At 42.9% G+C, this 20,257-nt stretch overlaps 1 protein-coding gene across 8 annotated transcripts in view; it reads right to left on the bottom strand.

Annotated features, from left to right (window-relative positions):
* TRAF2 (TNF receptor associated factor 2) overlaps positions 1–20,257 on the bottom strand; it is a 1,562,837-nt gene that overhangs the window by 176,341 nt on the left and 1,366,239 nt on the right. For all 8 annotated transcript variants that reach the window (XM_069609765.1, XM_069609762.1, XM_069609766.1 and 5 more), the window contains one exon: positions 5,177–5,527. In XM_069609765.1, coding sequence (XP_069465866.1) covers positions 5,177–5,527 — 351 coding nt within the window. The remainder of the gene's footprint in view (positions 1–5,176; positions 5,528–20,257) is intronic.

Here is a 20,257-nt window from a genome sequence, read left to right as displayed (position 1 = left end):
AAAAAGGAAAAAAAAGTAAATCAATCACAATCAGGTTTTAATGAATGTCACCCCATGGATTTGGAAATACATATCTGATGGCATGTCCTACCATTCCTACATCTCCTAACTTAATTTAACTCAGCCTTTTTTAAACAACAACCTACAACTTCTGAGAAATTACTCTTCATTGCCCTTTTTCCCTTTACCTGGCACCCTATACAGATTTCCTATCCGTTATTGCTACTTTACACTGTATCTCCATATGATCAAACATCAGAGGAAAACCAAGATTTCACTAGTTTAGTTAACAGCTGAAGCTTCCATTATCAGGTGTGTGAATGTAAAGTGTGGCTGACGAGAACGCATTGCAAAGAGCATTCAAAACACTACGATCTTCAACAGGATATTAACAGTAAATGCTTTTGCATTTTATCTTTTAGCAATTCAAGTTTAATTGGTGCTATGATGGATTTAACTCCGGTGTGGACTTCTGGAGAAATGAAAGCTCAGTAAGAAACAGATATTGAAAATATAGAAACCAGTGTTAATGCTTTGAAAAAAGATGATGGTAAAGCCATGTAAAAATCTAGTCTGTGAACTATGAAGGAGACAAAATTAAAATCGTTTAAATTAGGAGATATTAACCTTCGGGTCAAAACTACCATAAAATGTAAATGGCACATTGTAACGAGCCACATCTATTTGATTAAACAGGGATACAAATCACTTGTGTGTTATCATGGTTCCACATTTACAGGTGAAAAACTGTCATTGATTCCTAGCAAGGAGATTTGCTGCCTTTCGAAAGAAAATGTAACACTTTCCAGCTAACCCAAAGGCCAGAAGAATAAGACATTTCAGAGATGTTCTGCAAGTTTTCTTGATAACCAAGCTTCAAGATGAGCCCTGCCACTCCCATTGTGTCAGCCCAAAGAAAGGACAATCTGGCAACACACAAAAAGGTTTCTTGGAAATGTAAGTAAAGAATCGATTATTGAGCATTAAAACATTTATTTTCAGCAATATTTAATACACTTGAACTAAACTCAATACACTCACAGGAAATCAAGACAGTGAGCTTTGAATGTGATCACTCGCTGGATAAAGTACTGGTCGAATTCTATAACCCAGATACCATGAATCGTATCTTACAGATGGCTGTCCCGTTACTTTCATTAGGGTTTGCGTGTACAGTGGATACCAAAGATGCAACAAACGTAATAGAAACATGCCAGCATTCTGCACGTTCACAGAATCAGAACAAGGATCACATCGATGCACACGACGTTACCTATCCTTTCCATCGAGTGTATGAAGATACGATTCTAAACTCTACAAACAGCCTCGATGCTCGATTATAACCATTACCACAACTACCAACACACACATGGACGCTGTGCTCCTGGAACACAAGAGGATCGTCTCATCTCTTTGAATTATTAGATCCTGTATTAGAATCCTCCCAAATCATATGTCTCCAGGAAACCTGGTTATCCCAGACACCCGTGTGTGATGGTTATATAACCGCTCTCAACCCAGCCATAAAAGGAATAAGGGGCCGACCATCAGCGGGCCTACTAACCCTAATAAAAATATCCCCTTCGTGGAAAGTTATCGAATCTGAAAACATCAACCCATGGACTCAACTTACCATCATAATAATCACGAAAGGTGTTGATTCAAATCCGTCAGCTCCAAACCAAATTCAAGCGTCGAGTATGATAGCAATTATTAATGCATATTGGAATCCAGTAGCAATAAATGATGCTAACTTTCTGGACGGCGTCTTTCTGACAATCGAAAGAACCGCCGTAAAATTTCCCAAAATCAGTTTTATCATCTGTGGAGACCTTAATATACATCTGTATACTGCAGAAGGGGTAAGGAGACAATCACATTTACTATCAAAAAGAGCTCTTCGCTGGTCAAAAGAGCATGAGGGATCTAGAACTAATAAATCAGCCCTATGATAAACAAAACTGCCTTCTGCCAACCTGGTAATCCAGAAAGACGACTGCAATTATTGATTACATATACCTGTCTTCAGATATAAACAATAAGTTAGTAGGATTGCAAGTATTCCCTACCATCAAAAGCGACCACTCAATGCTCAAGATCTCAGTGGCAGGAGGAATTGTAACATATGCGGCCCCCCCTCCTACCTTGCTGGAAATAACAGGAGCAACATCCAGATTAAGAATCAGCAATAACCAGTTGGCCGCCATCTCACAGCTCTTTCAACAAACAGAGATGCCAGACGAATTTAAAATAAACTACGACTGGATCCTGATTCCGTATCAAATGAAACAGAGCACTATAGAGAAACCAACTCACCGTCATTATTATAATCCAGAAATAGTAACAAAAAAAAAAACCTTCGACAAAACATTCGGAAGTGGTCAAAGGATCCCACCGCAGAAAATCTTAAGAAGATTAAGAATGCTAAGCAAGCCTATAGAAATTGGAATAAAACTAATGCGTTTAAGTTACAAGATGACGCAGAAGCTATGCTAGCTACACTGCGTAACAAAACTCTGAGATCCCTCTGGAACCAACTAAACAACAATGCAAGACAGCAGCATTTGATGGTAGCCAACGTCACAGAAAAGAACTGGATCGCACATTTTGCGAACCTCTATAAAGATCGAACCCAAAATGAACATCTGGATAAAATTCCCAGCACAAACAAATGGACCATTACCTGGGAAAAAGAGCAATTTGTAGAGATGATCCACAATCTAAATGTATCCAGATCCACAATCTAAATGTATCCAGAGCACCAGGTCCTGATGGATTATCTAATGCCGCCTTGAAACGAGATCCAGAGACTTGGGCGAACCTTCTGGACCACATTCTAAGTTTGGTCAACTCACTAAAGGTGCTACCCACCACCTGGTCTAAAGCGGTATTGATACCGATCTATAAACAGGGCAACAGAGATTATCCTGCCAACTTCAGACCCATTGCCCTGTTAGACCCTTTGGGCAAATTATTTGGAAGCTATCTCCTTAAAAAACTGTCGCCTGGGCTAAAGCGACCACCGCTTCGATTGTCGACAAACAGGATTCACTCCAAAAGTTGGGACGAACGTGAACCTGTTTATTCTAAATGTTCTAAAACATGAAGCATTAACATCTAAAACCGCTCTTTACGCTGCCTTCATAGATCTGCATATGGCCTTTGATGCCATAAACAGGAATATCTTGTGGAACAAGCTTGCGAGTTGGAAATGCCCTTCAGAGATATTGGAACCCATCAAGTTACTCTATTCCAATACTACAATTTCGATCAGACTAACGAAAGAAGGAACCACTACTGACTCTATAACAACTTGGCATGGTCTAAAACAGGGCTGCCCCCTCGTAGCAACGTTATATAACCTATATACAGCTGACTATTCTTCAAATATCAAATCACATCTTCTGAATCCACCGAAAATCAACTCAGTTCCGATCCCATATTTGATGTATGCTGATGACATAGTACTCCTTGATAAGACACCCTCAGGATTACAGGAAAATCTATGTATGACAGAAACATACATGAAAGCTAACGAATTACAGATCAACACAAAACAAAACAAAAAAACTATGGCATTAACTACCTATCAAAATACAAAGCATCGATATAGGACACCGAATCTCACACTGGATAACAATCTACTGGCCAGTGTAACTACCTTTAAATACCTAGGTGTTGTGCTGAACCAACATAAGGCAGAAATAGCCTGGGCAACTACAATGGAGACTAAAATTCAATTACTAGCCCGACAAGGGGTGATGCTACACAAGCGCTTTGGCAAATTTTCGCTCAAACCAATTGCAGCCTTTTATCGCCAGAAAGTCATCCCTATAATTATCTATGGGAGTGAAGCTATGATTACACCTACCCTCATAAACTGGCAAAAGCTCGAAGCTATTTTCTGGCGTAAGATCTTGCATCTCCCCAAGAACTTTCCTATGCCCAAAATTCGCTTTGAGGTAGCATTGCAATCTCTTGCCTCACTAGTTCTTTGGAAGCAGTTAGATTTCCTACGAAAAATCATAAATGGGGAACACACTCCAGCCTTACAAATTCTACATGAAATGCCTCAGGCGATGAATAATACAGTGTTGAAACAGTGGAAGTCACGACTTTTCTTGGCCATGGTAAAAGAAGACATTACTGTCGAAATGCTCATCAAACAGCCACAACGTGCAAAGATTAAGCTGCAACGCAATGATTGGCACAAAACAACAGAAGAGAAAACTAGGTATAACATGAACTTACTTTCTCCATTTGACATACGAGCCCTGAATGAACTTCCACAGTATCTGGCACTCTTTCCTGATCCTACTATCCGGACAATCTTCATAAAACTTCGCTTTAACATCCTGTTGACGCGACAAAGACTAGCCCACATCCACAAAGTACCAAAAGATGAACAATTCTGTTGATATTGCAAGGATATAGATGCCACAGAATCCCTCAAACATTTAATCATGGTTTGCCCTGCACTATCCGCCAAGAGAGCCCTCTACGGAGAAGCATTTAACATTGCCCAGCATCAAGAGGAGGGAGATAACAGATGGCTAAAGCTTCTTGGAGGCAAAAACAAAAAATTAATTTTCACAATCGTCCAATTCGTGGTTGACATTCTAGATTATAACCAATAATGAAGCATATAGCCAGCACTGTGAAATGTATTTATTTTGCTTTTTCCTTTTTCTAAATTTTGTAAACTAAGGATAAATGAAATGTGTATGATAATTTAAATGAAAAGTTTATATATAAACTATATCATTTTAATAAAAATAAAAAAAATACACTTGTACAACACATGGCAGATGCACTTTGAAAACTATTGGTCTACACAAATAGCATGTGGAGCTTTTTTGAAACCATTACATACATTTTTGAACTGCACTATAGGGAAGTATTAATGTATAACATGCATTTTGCCATTATCTTTTTTGTATACATCTTCTATTTTCTTTTGTATTAATTGCTACATTGGTCTAGGGCCAGCAGCTGCAATGTCATATGGTGGTGCATGCAGGAGTATTATACCAGACCCTGAAATTGTTGATTGGTGGGGGGTTTGCAACAAGAGCTGCACTTCATTTCAGAACAGAAGATTTGCTTTTCCAATGCTGTAAATTCCATGCACATCTCAAGAACTGAAAACATTTTAAAAGAACCGATAAACACTCACCTTGGTACTGAGGGATTCTATTTTTTCTTGGTCTAGTCGATGTTGTCTGTTGTATGCATCCACGGTCACCAGCACCCTTTCCACTTCTCGATTCAATACGCTGACTATTTTCTCGCAGGTCCCAGTCTTGTGTTCTAGGGACTCATACCTCTGAAATACTTCAGTCAACTTGGCAATGTCCGACTCTGAGGATAGAAGTGGTAAGGGTGGTCTGTCCTGAAGAGAGAGTGCTCCCAGCTGTGGGACAAGCTCTGTGTTTGCCCTCTTTAACTGAAGAACAAATTCCAGCAATTTGCTTAAGTGTTCATCCATGCACTTATTCTCATGTTCCATGGACTTCTCGTTCTCCACCTGGACGGTAAGCAAAGAGGACTCAAGTTATTCACTTAATGTTGTTCCATGTTTCCTGCAACCACATTTCGATACCACGGAAATCAAAGAGACCGAAGACTACAGTAACGATTAAAAGTCTAGCTTCAACCATTCAAATACAGATATGAATGAGAGGCTACACTTCCAAAGTCAATTTAATTAATTTTCACACGCTATTAATCGTCATTACAGAAAGAGGGCTTTCACTATGGAATCATGTGCAGGTAAATTTCCCTCCCTTTAAGGTGGCCTTGACTCAGGGGATTCCAATAACACCAATATATTCATCCCAGATCGTGTATTCCCCTCATGTTCCTCCATTACAGTTTCTACCATCCTTGGATCCCTCTCTGCCGCTGCCCATCGTAGCATATCCTTAGTCTCCCCTTTTAACAGAACGGGGCACATCGCTTCCACCGCATTGTCTTTGCCTTTGCCTTTTGGCCAACGTTAAGCCTAATAAAATAAACTTCATGTGTAATTTACAATTTTTCTTACTGGTTAAAAAGCCCAACAGGCATGTCTTTTTATTGTCATATGCAGAGCCCATACCTTAAACCTCCTCAGCATATCCAATGCCCCCTGCCACAATTGCTGAACCGGGGAACATTCCCACTACATATTTATAAAGGTGGCTTGGCTATTGGTGAATTTAGGGCACCTGACAAATACCTGCCAGGATATACTTTGTAGTTTGGCTGGCGATAAATTATTATTAACAACATTATTATTTTATTACTTAACACACCCATGGGCATCAGTGCGCACATAGAAGATAAACAATCCATTGAGAATGGCCAGGATCCAGAATCGGGAGGAGGCATTTTATTCCTTGGAGTTGAAGAAGTGGGTTTGAGAGGGATGAGATGGCACATACATTAAAGGGAAGGGAATTTCACAAAGCCTGGCGTGTATGCATCTAAGGCGGTGCCACCAACGTTTTCAATTTAAAACGAGGAGGAAGAAGTTTATGTTCCACTACTATGGTCAGGCGAGGTCAGGCAATTACTGACAATCCCTCACACCCGACTTCCATTAAACTTCACCACATAGATAATAGGCGGAGCACAATCTGAGCGAGGCAAAGCACACGAAGCAACAGCAGTTTCGAGGGTTCCTAGTAATAGCCTCGACATCCAAAGCATCGAATGCAAAAGGCTCGAAAAAAAAAATCATTGAAAAATTATTTTTTTAATGGGCGGGGGGATCCCGCAAACCCTGTTTTTTTACCCATTTTAATTTAAAAAAAACTTTACCTACAAAATAAATGCATTTTTTCGTGGCTTTTGCATTCAATGCTTTGTATTCGAGGGAATCACTGGATACCGTTTCATGTCGGCAGCTGAACGAGGGGAGAAAGATGGCCAACCAAGAAAGGTTTGCAAGGAAGGAAATACACTTGACCTTTTCGGCAGGAAACTGTTACTTTCAAGAAACTTTCAACAGTGAAAGCGTAAAGCCAGGAAACCAGACTGAATAATAGGGAATTGTGTGTCAGAGATACCGGAGGCCCTCCCTTGTAGCTGACCAGGGCAGGAAGGAGCAGCAGCTGCTGTGGTATCATACTTGGCTCCAAGAACAAAGCAGATCAACACAGCTGGTGAGTTGGGGAGACCGATGCAAGATCGGTCTGTGTTGAAGTTAAGATTGCAAGAAACAATATTGTAGAACGAGCGCTAGAATTAACATTGTTAAATGCGTGTGATGAAAGATGCGAGTAAAGCTACACTGCCGATCAATGTTTGAACTTGAGAAAGAAAGCTACAATACCGTTGACGGAGTGGTCTGGCAAGAACTTTGTGTGAAGTGAATCGAAATGGTCCTGCGATGGTTTAAGCAAATTTGCACATTCGAAAGTCTTTGATTTTGATATCAAAAGTGATCTGAGCCCTAACGAGTGACGAGTGAGATCCATGGTCCTAGCCCGAACAAGGGAGACCAAATGCGAATATTGTTCTAAAGCGATCCGAGCCCAAACGAGGGAGATCCATGGTGCAAGCCTGAACGAGAGCGACCAAATGTGAACATTGTGCTAAAGGGATCAGAGCCCGAACGAGGGAGATCCATGGTCCGAGCCGAATGAGGGAGACCAAATGTGAATATTGTGCTAAGGGGATCCAAGCCCAAACAAGGGAGATCCATGGTCCGAGCCCAAACTAGGGAGACAAAGTGTAAACATTGGGTAAAAAGGGGTCCAAGCCTGAAGCAGGGAGGCCCATGATGAACACTGGAAGCGAGAACTTGTACATGTGAAAATCCTGATGAGAATGGAACTTGGATGTTTGTTTGTTACGACAGGCCCTCCGCAGTAAGAGACTATTAATGGAAAGAGAGTTTGACAGAAGGCCCTGATACGTATGCTTTGAACCGTGTGTGCGAAGCTCGAATGTGCCTACTTGCCCTGTGCTAAAAACGTGGTAAAGGGAAGCCAACTGCTCAACTATCCTGACACATCATTTCATGAACACTTTCCTTTTTGTATACATTATTGTCCCACACCATTTGTATTTAGAAGTAAGGATTGGCAATAGGTTTATTAGTATAGGCCCTTTTATTTTGACAGAGACTCGACCAGGACTGTGTTATTATTTGATGGTCAGAGCTTGCTCCCATCCTTAGATTTAGATTTAGGTTTAGACAGGCGCTCAACCAACCCACTGAAGTTCAATAAACACCCTTGAACTTTGATCACTTGTGTCTGTCTTCCTTGTTTGATACATGCCTTCCTTACACCTGCAACACATACTGTAACTCCTGTACCTGAATGTACCAAGCTTCTAGCGCTGTGATACCGCCGGGCCTGGGCGATATCAGCAAGTAAAATAAATAAATAATCTGGTAAATCCAGAAAGCAATTAGTTTGAAAAATGTATTCCGTGTTTAAAGGTATTCAGAGATAGGCAATATGTATGAATATTAATACAGATAGTACACTGCATAACTGCACTAGCTTTAACGTAAGCTATAAAGGACCTATATTACCAAATAAAGGGGAACAGGTGCCATGTGCTTCCTTTGTGCAGAGAATACCAACAGCTTTTGTCCTGTGTTCTTAACTGGAAATACACTTACCTGCTAACGTGCATAAATTTAACAACGGACCACACCACTTGCCCTTGAAGTAAAGATTCCCAGTCTTGTTTCAAGAGCATATTTTTGCAAAAACGTTTCTATACAGTTTAGCCTGTACTATAAAACTACAGAAGTAAACCCAGGCCTAGTCTCTTAAATGCACTTGCATTGCAAAGAGGTGGCTCAACTAATGCCACCACATAAAGGACCAACAAGTCTCCAGCACCATTTTAAACAACAAAGTGCATTTTTGGTTGTGGGCAAGAGTTGAGGCCCAACCGAACCATTTCCCCGTAAATAGCTAAAAGAACCACACAAATGCCATTTAAAAAGGCACATGTAAGACAATATTGTAAAATCATCAGTGTCAACGATTTTAATGATGCTTATCTCATTAGACTTCAACATCTGCATATTATCCTGATGGGATTGCCACCCCTGTTCGTCTTCAATTTCTACCAATGCTTTCATCCCTAGGATGACTAACTATTTTGTCTCTTCTGATGATTCTCTTCTAACCGTCATCCCGAGTACAATCGCCTGCTCCTTGTGCCGTCTATCCCTATTCCTGTATATGCCACCCCTTACATACGCCTGTCCCCTGCTAAGGGTTTCCACCATACCATCTTTACAATAATGTCCTTCAAAATTCTATATTTATAAAAGGCATGCGACTTCTAAAGTGTATTTAATCATGTGAAACTGTCGTCTTCATGTGCACTTGGCCAATAGCAGAAGGCTATTGCACATTAATAAGTTAACTCTGGCTCTGGCTCAGGGGCAGCTTATATTCAAAAGGGCTTTAACAAAGATTTCTGCATCTTAATGCATGACAGTGTCAACTTATGAAGCTATTTTTAAATCCTAAAGAATGTGAACTGAGACCCTACGCGGCACTAATGTGGGAGACAGAACATGCTGTGAATATTCAGTGAGGTGGGAAAATGAAAACCTTGCCATAGAAAAACAAAACGATCCTTGATTTCTCAATGTTTCATCACCAACCTTCTTTACTTGTTCCTGAGCTGCAGAACGCCACGTGGCTTACTGCACAGCTGAAACTAAAACTCAGCTAAATTACTGCAGATACTAAAGCCATCCAGATGACTTCTGTCTGAAGACGCCAGTGCTGGATAATCCCGTTATCCCTCCATTTCCTCTGCAGGCATCTGCATCTCAAAGCGTGAAACGGGGCCCTGCTTATGTACAATATCTTCAATGGCATGTTCTGCAGTCTCTACATGGATCAATAAAGAACACTGTCCAGAGCAACAAAAAGGGAGATGGGGAAGGTGAATAAAAAATGTTTAAACAAAACGTTCAAAAGAGGAATAACTGATAAATTATTAGTAGGAAGCTATAAAACTCATGTGCAGCAGGAGGAGCTGGTAGCATTATATTGTAATGTGCATAACATTTTTCAGAAATAAATTGATATTTTGGGAAAAATCCACTTTAAAAGCAATTATTCCCAGATGCTGGTGAAGTTGTAGCATTGCAGGCTTCCCAATAATGGTATATCAACATGTTTAATGTATAGCATAATTTCATCAAAGCACTGCACAGTGTAGACTAAACGGCACATTAAAGGGATATGGCAAAATAGGCGCAAAGAAACGCAATCAGTGCTGGGCTAGACTTGAGAGAAGAGTTAAGAATTGAGGGGACCAAGTGCTCTAGAGACTATCAGCATAGAGTGGAACTTTAAACGGCACAAGAGGAGAGGTATGAATTCAAAAGCCATGAGATGACTAGAGAGCACAGGGATGTGATTGAAGGACAGTAGTGCAGCAATTAGGAGGAGCTAGGCAGTGAATGGAATACTATATAAAACATAAAACCCAGAATGTGGGACAAAAAGATAGAGTCGCCTCCTAATGATGACAGAGGTAGTGTGTGGAAGAACAGGTGAACATCTTTTTTCAAAATGTTTAACACTGCGACTCATGCGAGACAAAAGGTGCTACCTGCGACATAAGGAGGGAATGGCATAAGCCATCAGAGGTTCTACAGTAACTCCCCATGTCTCCCTCGCAACCTACCTGACAGCAATTAGTGTCTTCACAAAAAACACCACTGCTTGCATATAGAACGGATGTCTTATTTGTAATTATACATATGTTCATTGATTTCTTGGAGTATCAATTATTTGTTTTATTTGGCATCCGTAAGCTATAAGGGTGCTGGCTATTAACCTTACATTCCCCCATGTGCAAAGTAGCAAAAAAGTTTAATAAGCTTCCATTAAGAAATACAGGGTTAATAGCCTGCACCCCCAAGAACACACAGATGCCGAATACAACAAATGCATGATACTCTGAAATCAATAAACACATCTACATTTTACGACAAGGCTGCATTTCAAGGGAAAGGGCTAATTCCCTTAAAATCCCCCAAATTGCTAGTCACGCACAGCCATAAACTAGTGAAGCCCACACAAAGTGCCTAAGTAGCAAGCCTGTCATTGTACATACGTGGATCCCTTGCCTGAAAAGGTGAGCAGCAACCACAAACAGACCCTTTGTGAATATTTGTTGTGCCAATGCTATTCCTAAAAGAAGCACTTTGAACTGACATTGCAGTTTGCCCACTTTGAACTGTGGTGATCCTGGAACACAGATATGAAAGTATGCATCCTTCATGCCCAGGGTTGACATGTAGTCGCCTTTTTAATAGCAGAATTACCTCATGTAGGGTGGCCATCGAAAACATTTGAGGCTTTACAAAATTGTTTATAGGTCTTGGGTCTAGCACTGGCTTTACTGTCAGATCTTTTTCTGGAACTATACAATACACAGAATAGATATCCGTGTTCCATTTGAGTACTGGCACATCTTCGAATCCCCCCCTTGTCTAGTAGGGCGACACCCATGCTTGCAGCAGCCTATTATGATCCTGGAGTTAACATCAGTGTCTGAAAGGCGTATTGAGTGGCTTTGTTGTGAGCTTGATGAAATACCACTTGCACACTGTTTCGAACACTAACTTCTCAGTGGCAATGAGCCTCCATGCATGGGCGTATGTTGTTGTTCTGTCCCCTACCAAGGTAAGTAGGCCGTACCAAAGTATGTAGGCTGGAAGCCAAAACAGATAGTCAGTGCTTACAGGAAGCACCTGTTAGGGAGAATTCACAGTTTGCTAATTTCTCTCTACCTTAGAGACCCCCCAGCTCTTTTGCTGAACTTTGGGACTCTGTACTGTTTAATTCTGTTTGTCTTCTGTGTTTATTTTCTTTGGTTATGGAGTTTTAAACAACTCATAGGCATCATCTTCTTTATTTGTGTCACACAGCACCCTCAGTGCAGTGGCAAGGGAAGCCTTTCAGGCTGTCCCAAGGTTTAAATACCTCCTCTGAGATAAACTACTGTTTCCCAGAAAATGTAAAGGTAAATTGACTAGTCTTTTTAAATTCCTAGACCCAGCACACGCTATCTTCCTATAGAGTGATAAAGGGGGTACCAAGTATCCCCTATGTCTAGAAACTCATGTAGCAGTCAAATGCTACCATTTTCTATCGAAATGGCTGGTGGCAGTGGTTTTACAACAAACTACCATGATTTTTCCCGACCGCGAACACCGGTAGCTAAAAATCACGGGAGCCATGTTTTTCAATATGGCGCCTTAAGTCCCTTTGTTTAAACAGGTCCCGGTCTTCTTTTTTCGCCATTTCTTTTTAGAAAGGTCCTTCTAGTGTTTGTTTCCATGCCTTTGGCAGGCTTCAGGACTGAAGACCGCCTCTGGCGTCTGAGTGTCTGGGGTGGGCAGGAAGTGAGGGAGGTGCCCGAAAATCCCTGTGCTTAAGTCTCCTATGAGACCCAAATGCACTCTGGTGTGATTTGCTGGCTGACTGTCTGGCAAGGACAGCCACCGAGCTGGGTGAGTGGGAGCTAGGCTGGAATGAATGGGAGAAAACTGTTTAAAAGGTGAGTCTCTTGGACTGGAAAGCAGAGTCGACCACTGGAACGAAAGAACCCAAGACTAGCTGGAAGAGGACGGCTGCTGCAACTCCTGGACCGTTGGTTTGCCCGGTGAAGCCCAGCTGCAGGTCCGAATCGCCAAAGCGCCTTTCGACAGAGAAGCCCATTCAAGGACAATTTCTCCCTTTGAGTTGGTGGGACCAATCAACTCGTAAGCCACCTGGATACCATTCTCAGAGCTGGTTAGGATTAACCAGGGGGAAGGACACCAGCTTGTGTGCTTGATGAACAGCTACTTGAACTGAAGTGACTCCATTTTGTGAGCGTTTTCTGACGAACCCGTGCAGTGCGGGAGTCCCCTGACGTCCTCCCTCTTGTCCCCAGGACTGAGGCTCAGGAACAGTCAGATCTGCAGGAAATGCCAGGAACCAACGTCTTCAGCTGCATATTTTGCCTCATACTAAGGTACTGTGCCAACCCGATTGAGGGACCGCTTCTCTCGCGGTGAAAAATCATGGAACTTTCCCAACTTGCAGGCCTAATCAGCTTGTGAGCCAACAAATGATTCTTTTTCGTACAAACTACTTCTGTGAACTTTCGCAACGAATTTACCGTTTACTTCAAGAACTACTCTTTCCTATCCAAGACACTAGTCCATTGACTTTGACCTAGGCCTATTGAACTGAATCGAGTGCTCTAGTGAACTATAACTATTTGCACTGCCTAAGAAAGTAATTTGTTCAGAAACGTATTGGTTTGGTATTGAAGTGCGTTTGTGTATTATATTAAGTTGCCTCCTTCTAGTGAATGTTTTCTAAATGATTGTGTAATACATTAATGAGTGTTTTACAAGAAACCTTGAGAGTAAGTGTCTACTTGAACCACTGTGACTGTAAGACCTATGTGTAACCTCTTGTACTGCTCACATTCCCTCTTGAGATAAGCCTGGCTGCTCAGCTCGCCAGTACAAAACTGTGTAGTTCAGACTTATACATGTGGCGGTCCCAGAAGGTACTGCATGCAATTTTGCCTAACAGCACCCTTTACGAGTCTTCCTCTAACATGGGCTAACACTGGCGTCAGTACTGGGGCTGGTGGCAATCTCCCTGTATAAAACCTAGAGGGGTTTGTTCGTAGTTGTCTTGGGCTTTTAAAACTCCTGTTGGGGTGTTGTATATCCTTGTTGCGACCATTAAGGCCTCTGTGCAGATGCTGTACCATGGCAAGGGGGCATATAAAGCCTGTGAACTCGCCAAGAGATCTGAGTGTTTCAAAATTCTTTTAAAATACTCTTTGAGGCCACATCTGTCCGTTTTCCAAATAAGCTATGTATGTTGTGTAAGGTTTCTTGTAAACTATATATGCAACAATAAAATAAAATAAAAAGTTAAAATACTTTTTCTGAGACAAAGGTTTAGAACGGACAGAGAGAGATGGGGATAACGCCACAAGATTAAAACCACTGTTGACGTTCATCAGAGCTGGGCTCTGGCATGACCCCTGTCTCGGACCAGTGCCTGCCCAAAGCAGGGGCCGGCCACGAGCCCAACCAGTTGCTCGCCTGCTGTTTCCATTAAAAAAATAAAATATTAAATAAAAAAAGACAAACTAGTGTCTGCCTCTATTCCAGCCTGCCTGCCTGCCTGCCAGATGACAGAGCAGAGCTAGCCAGAGGGTGCGGCCGCACAAAGTCGTCTTTGACAGCAGCTCAGTGTCATGTATTTAAGCTTTCATGACAATGAGCAGCAGGCAAGGTCTGGCCCAGCGACTTTTCAAGAATCACGCCGAGCGCAGTGCTTAAACACAGTTTAAAGAACAGCAGGAGGCTCATTTCTGTTGTTCGGCTGATGTTCAGCAGTAAAACAGTACTGAGCCCCCAGCTGTTTTCATTCGTGGTAAGAGCGTCCAAATCTTGTGCTGGCAGACCTAGGTCGGGCACTGGAGCAGAGTCACGGATTTGCTGAAAGCAGGACCATAATGGAAAACCTTGAGTTAACTCGATTTTTCCTTGAGACCATTGTTCCGCCAGCCACTCTTGTATTGGACGCATGTTGAGATTAGCATGAGGGATGAAGATACATGGTGCCATTATGCCAAGGAGCTTCATTTCCTTTTTGTATGTTCTCTGGCAACAGGCTAACAGCCTCGTCCACTGCTTTTCCAAACAGAATAGACCCTTCAACTGGCTTGTCCAGTAAGCTTGCTTGTGTCTCTGGTTTAAATCCTGACCCACTGAGCCATGCGTGTCTTTTAATGATGGTGGGTCCTGCTAAAAGGCACACATCTGTATCGGCAGACTTCTCCTTTTATTTTATTTTTTTATTTTTACATCCACATTTGCATTTCACATCATTATATTACTAATTAAACATTTCGGTCCTCCCCCCTCCCGTCCCTTTAACTCGAGCCCCTACTTAAATGTCACTGTTTTACTCATCTCTAGGCGTGGCTACTTCGGTTGTCTCTTCCGCATCATCCTCGCTATGGTCGGCCTGGGAGGGCCCTATCATCGAGGCCACCAGTTGTCTCCATGCCATCAGGGGTCCCGCCTCCCCCACCCCCTCTTGCTGACTGCTTCATACCAAGCAGCTGTTTCTGCCTCTGCCCATTTCATGAGGTCCGCCCACCACATCTCAATTCTAGGCTGTCAGGCCGCCTTCCAGTTCTCTGTTTAGCCAGAATATAAGCCAGGTCTTTTATCTTACTGATGTGTTTCAAGTTACGTGGTCTGGTGAAAATCCCCAGCATGCATGCCCAAGCTGACTCCACCTCCAAAGCAATTCCCTTTTCCGCAAGGCGTGTCTTCAGCTCTATCCAAAACCTCCCCACCTCTGGGCAAGCCCAAAACACATGCAGCATCCCGCCCCCTCCTCCCCACACTGTGGGCATTTCTGTACTATCGGGCCTCCAAACTTGGCGATTTTACTAGGGGTCATGTATGCCCTATGAGTGACATACAATTGTATCTGCTGCAGCCTCATATTTCGGAACACCTTCTTATGATACCTTTGGGCTCTGACCCATTGCCCATCCGACATGGATTTTCCCACCTCCTCCTCCCAGTCACGCCTCAGTTGGAGTGGCTCCCTCCACACTCTAGTCCCCAGTAGCTCATATAGATGGGAATTTTGTGTCCACCCTCCGAGATATCATACATCGTCTCTATGGTTGCATCAGGTTGTTCCATGAGCACTGTCTCAGGCCAACATTCTCGCACCCTTCTAATTATCCTAGTATAAGTGATGTGTTGGCCTTTATGCACCCCAGTGTCCTCCAATAGCCTCTGAAAATCCAGTGCCACCCCCTCCTGCCATACATCCCCGAGGGTTGCCAGGCCCACCAGTTCCCAGTATCTATGGATCCCCTTTATCATTTGGGGGTCCACCCCACATAGCACCGCAAGCGGCGCCTGCATTGAGAGTGGGGTTGGGTTTCCCATCATTCGCCATGCCCTTTGCCACATTTCCCAGCCTAGCACCAGCAGCCTCTCCATTCCTAGCATCTTTGGTATCGCCAACCACACTGTCTCTCTGAGGAAGAAAGGGACCAGTGGGACTTCTCCTTTTCTTATACTTGCAATATATGTACCTAGGATCTGAATAAAAGGACTTAATTGACCTATCTGAGACTTCAGGTCTTCTTTACTATACTGGTCACAATTTGTCCTAAAGCAGGCCAGGAAACAAATCAAACATGCTATTAAGAAGCTGTGGTGGTGAGCAGCCAGAAGCAAAGACCCACCACCCCAAAAAGGAAGACTCACCACGAGGGAAGTCATCAAGAATGGTAAAGCACCATTAAGCAAAGTACTATTAATGTATTGAAGCACCAAGAGGAAAAAGGCGAGCATAGTGAAAAGAAGAGGGTTTTACTATTAAGTACATCAGAGCGGCAGCAGATGTTCGCTGGCAAACTAAACAAAATTGTAAACTGTTTAAGAAATGCCCGCTACATTGTGAAAGTAAAGCAGAAGCTGAGTGTGCAGAGTGGCAATAACAATAAGCGTCTAGGCACTAGATGGCTGGAAAGGAATCTGCAGAGAGAGTCAATGCTCAGCAGGCATGAGGAACATTAAAAGGGGTTCCCGTGCAGTGATCGCATCGATGTTAATGTTAAAGGTATTTATATAGCGCACCGTCACCAACAGAGTTCGTCTCACGGCGCTCTGGCGGATCTGTAAACAAGAAGGAGGGCGGGTACGGTTAGTCGGCAGGAGGGAGGAGGGGGGAATATGAGAGTGGGAGAAGTGGTGTGCTGTTGGCGGTTTCAGTTCGGTATACACTGTGCGCTGAGCTTTTGGTGCGAGTAACGGACCAGGCGAGACCATGTTTGGGTTTGTTTGTTGATTCAGTGTGGTAAAGTGCGTGCGGTTTGCTGGGCGAGAGATGGTTGTGTGAGGTTTTGGGTGGGTTGGGTGTGCAGAAATTTCAAAAATTGGGTTAGTTGGGTCAGTATCCTGGTTCAAATACATCTTCTTCCATTTGTGTTGTATTGATGTGGGTGGGGTTGTGCTGATTTCCTTAAATGGCCGTCTGACTGTGGTATGTGATGGCGCAGCGCACTCCCAGCTGTAGCCTAATGAGCAACATATAATGTGATTGGGTATGTCTATTTCGCGTTCTCTCCCTTTGGTGTAGGTGCTGAGGTTGGGTGCTCCCTATTCCCTTGCTATCTATCATGACATGGGTCTGTTGGAGCTTGGATGTGGTTCAGGGCCAGGGTGCTAACTGATAGATTGTCCTCGAACTTGCATCTTGGTCTCCTATGTATTCAGTTTTTAGTGTCCTCCTATCATGTCTATCTCTCAGTTAGTCATTCAGTAAGTCGTGGAGCGTCTTCCTTAAATTCTATGGTTTGGTTGGTTGCTTGTGTATGGTGGCGCTGCGCGCTCCCAGCTGTATCCTAATGAGTTTTGTCTAATGTGATTGGGTGTGTTCATTTCTCATCTTCTGGAGTCGGAGCAGAGGGTAGGGTGGTCCCTATTTCCTTGCTATGTATCGTGGCATGGGTCTGTTGGAGCTAGGGTGTGGTTAGGGTCAGGGGTGCTATTGATGGTTTGTCCTAGTAGTTCCATCTTGGTCTGGTTATGTTTACTGTCTTTAGTGTCCTATCTTGGTCAGTCGTTTGGTATGTCGTGGGGGGTCTTCCTTAGATTCTTTTTCAGTCAATTGCTTAGTGGGAATCGGGATCTGTGTTTTCAATTCATTGTTGTTTTAGTTACATATGTGCCCTTGTGGGCGGTCCTCTAGTTACGAATTGAAGAGCCAGGATTTGAGCAGTAAGCATGTGGTTTTGTTTATGAATACAATGAGAGGGTGCCAGAGCTCCATTCGCTCCGACTACTCATCCTCAATGACGTCATCCAGGAGGGGCGTGCCCAATACCGAGAAAGGCTGTAATGACTCTTCGGTCAATAGAAATAAAAATGACCATTGAGCGTGGGCATGCTCTGCCTGAACACTGCCTATAGGAGTGCTAGTGGGACACATGAAGAAAAGAAAGGATTATGAAATAGAAATGCGGCTACCAGGTTTTGAAAGCATGAAGGAGAGCTCGATGTCAGTGGGCAAATCATGTCGGTTTGGAATGAAGGTGAGGTCAGAAGTCGCTAGATCGACCTTGGAAGTGAACTATACATTCGTCAGCAAGATCTGAAGGCAGCAAATGTAATAGGTTTGGACAAAAAAATTGTAGGAATAGGATGTGTACTATGATTAAGGTTAAAGTAAAAGAAAAAAGGAAAATTAAAAGTGGAGTTTCTAGGGAAAATGTTACAGGCAGATATAAACTGCTTTTGGGAAACAATGAGAACATATGGTTTGTGATGGAACTATCACCACTTGGAGTCAGTGAGTAACGATAAGTGTTCCTTTATTTGGCAGCGGGACGGCAAAGGTCTCATCACACCAATCTCCCCCAGCCACTGATAAGCATCCTCCCCTCCAAGGTTCCACATTCTAGTTCCACACTCGCGGACAGTAACTAATACACAAAACAGTTTTCTAATAACTAAATGTGATAATATGCTTTATCTTAAAGATGAAATCAATGGCCTAAGTTAATTTTAATTATATGAAAGTTTAAACTGATTTGAGGAAGAATTATGATATGATATATGATATGATATGGCATTTATAGCGCGCCTATACACAGGTGTTTCAAGGCGCGACGAGGAAAGGGGGGGAACAAAGGGAGGACAGACAACAATCCTACTAGGCCAGGTATCTTTCAGATTGTGCAAGTGCATGGGATGGGGGAAGGGTGAAAGTGTGGGGGGAAGGGGCATTGCATTACATGGGAATAGAATAATAACAATAAGTAAAAGTAACGGCCAGCAGGTGGCAAGTGCAAAGGTAAGTGCAGACATCAAGTGCAGGTAGTGGGATTGTAGAGATACAGAAACAGTCTCCAAGTGCAGGGGTTGCCAGGCAGGCATTGCAGGTGTGTGTGACTGGCAGGGGAGGGACCTGGGCCCAAGATCAGAGGGTGGCCAGGTAACCAGTGTAGTTCCAGATTCAGCCAGGAGGTCAGCAGGGGAGAGGAGGAGAAAAAGCCGAAGCAATGAGAAAGGTTTTGAGATGCTTCCGGAACCGGAGATGGTTCTCTTCAGGTTTCAGGGAGGCAGGGAGACTGTTCCAGAAGGAGGCCCCAGCCGAAGAAAGAGATCTACCGCCAACTCGTTGCTTGGAGAAGCGACTGACCCTGAGGGAGTTGGAGGCAGATGAGCGAAGAGTTCGAGGAGGATGATATTTAGGAAGAGAGAGTTTAAGGTATTGAGGCCCCTGCCCCCAGAAGGACTTGTGGGCAATGCAAAGTGTTTTGAACATAATCCTCGCAACCACTGGGAGCCAGTGCAGAGATTTCAGTCCTGGAGAGATACGATCCCTGGGCTTGAGACCAAGGACAAGTCTCGCAGTCCTGTTCTGGAGGAGTTGCAGAGGGCAGAGAGAATAGGCAGGCAGATTTAGAAAGATGGTCAGAGTAACAATGAGACATAATACACATGTTACAAAGTGGTGTGTTTTAGTACAGCTGCATGTATGTTATAATTACAGATACATGAAATATGGCGCTACCAACAATGGCAGGATCGTTAGGTAACAAAGTTCCTTAGCATGATTTTACAACAGTCAGATATGATGGTATAAGCTTTAATGTAAGTGATAATAATGCATTAGTAATACCTTAAAGGTAAGGGTTGCGCACTTGGGTAGTATAGGTGGCAAAGGCTGCAAAGTAATACAAATTTGGGAAACAAAGTATACACCATATGTGATGTAGCAACAAAGGTTACATACAAGTTTATAAGTAACAATGGTTGAAAAATAATGATTAGAAAAAAAATGTATACTGACAAAGGTTGCACGTTGTATTTAAAGTGACAAAGGTTAAGTGTATATGTGAGCAACAAAGGTTGCAAAGTCTATCTTGGTATGAAGGATTGTGTCTCTTAAAGGAATGCTAGGGTGTAGTATGTCAGGAAAGGTTGTTGGCGAGTGGTGGTGTGCCACAAGTAAGGCGCGAGCGAGGACAAGATGATGTAAAGCAACAAAGGTTGTAATGTAAGAAGCAAAGGTTGCACATGGAAATAAAGTGATATGGGCCACACATGTAAGCAACAAAGGCTAAAGGGAAAAGGGATGTATGACAGGTATTGCTTTGACTGGAAGTGGTACCCCTGTACTCCAAGTGGTCTCCACAAAGGTAGATTTAAATTTAA

Source organism: Ambystoma mexicanum, chromosome 8, assembly GCF_040938575.1.
Source record: "Ambystoma mexicanum isolate Mex_15411 chromosome 8, UKY_AmexF1_1, whole genome shotgun sequence".
NCBI classification, from domain to species: domain Eukaryota; kingdom Metazoa; phylum Chordata; class Amphibia; order Caudata; family Ambystomatidae; genus Ambystoma; species Ambystoma mexicanum.
The sequence above is the reverse complement of the archived record's forward strand: the minus strand, read 5'-3'. Positions and strand labels throughout refer to the sequence as shown.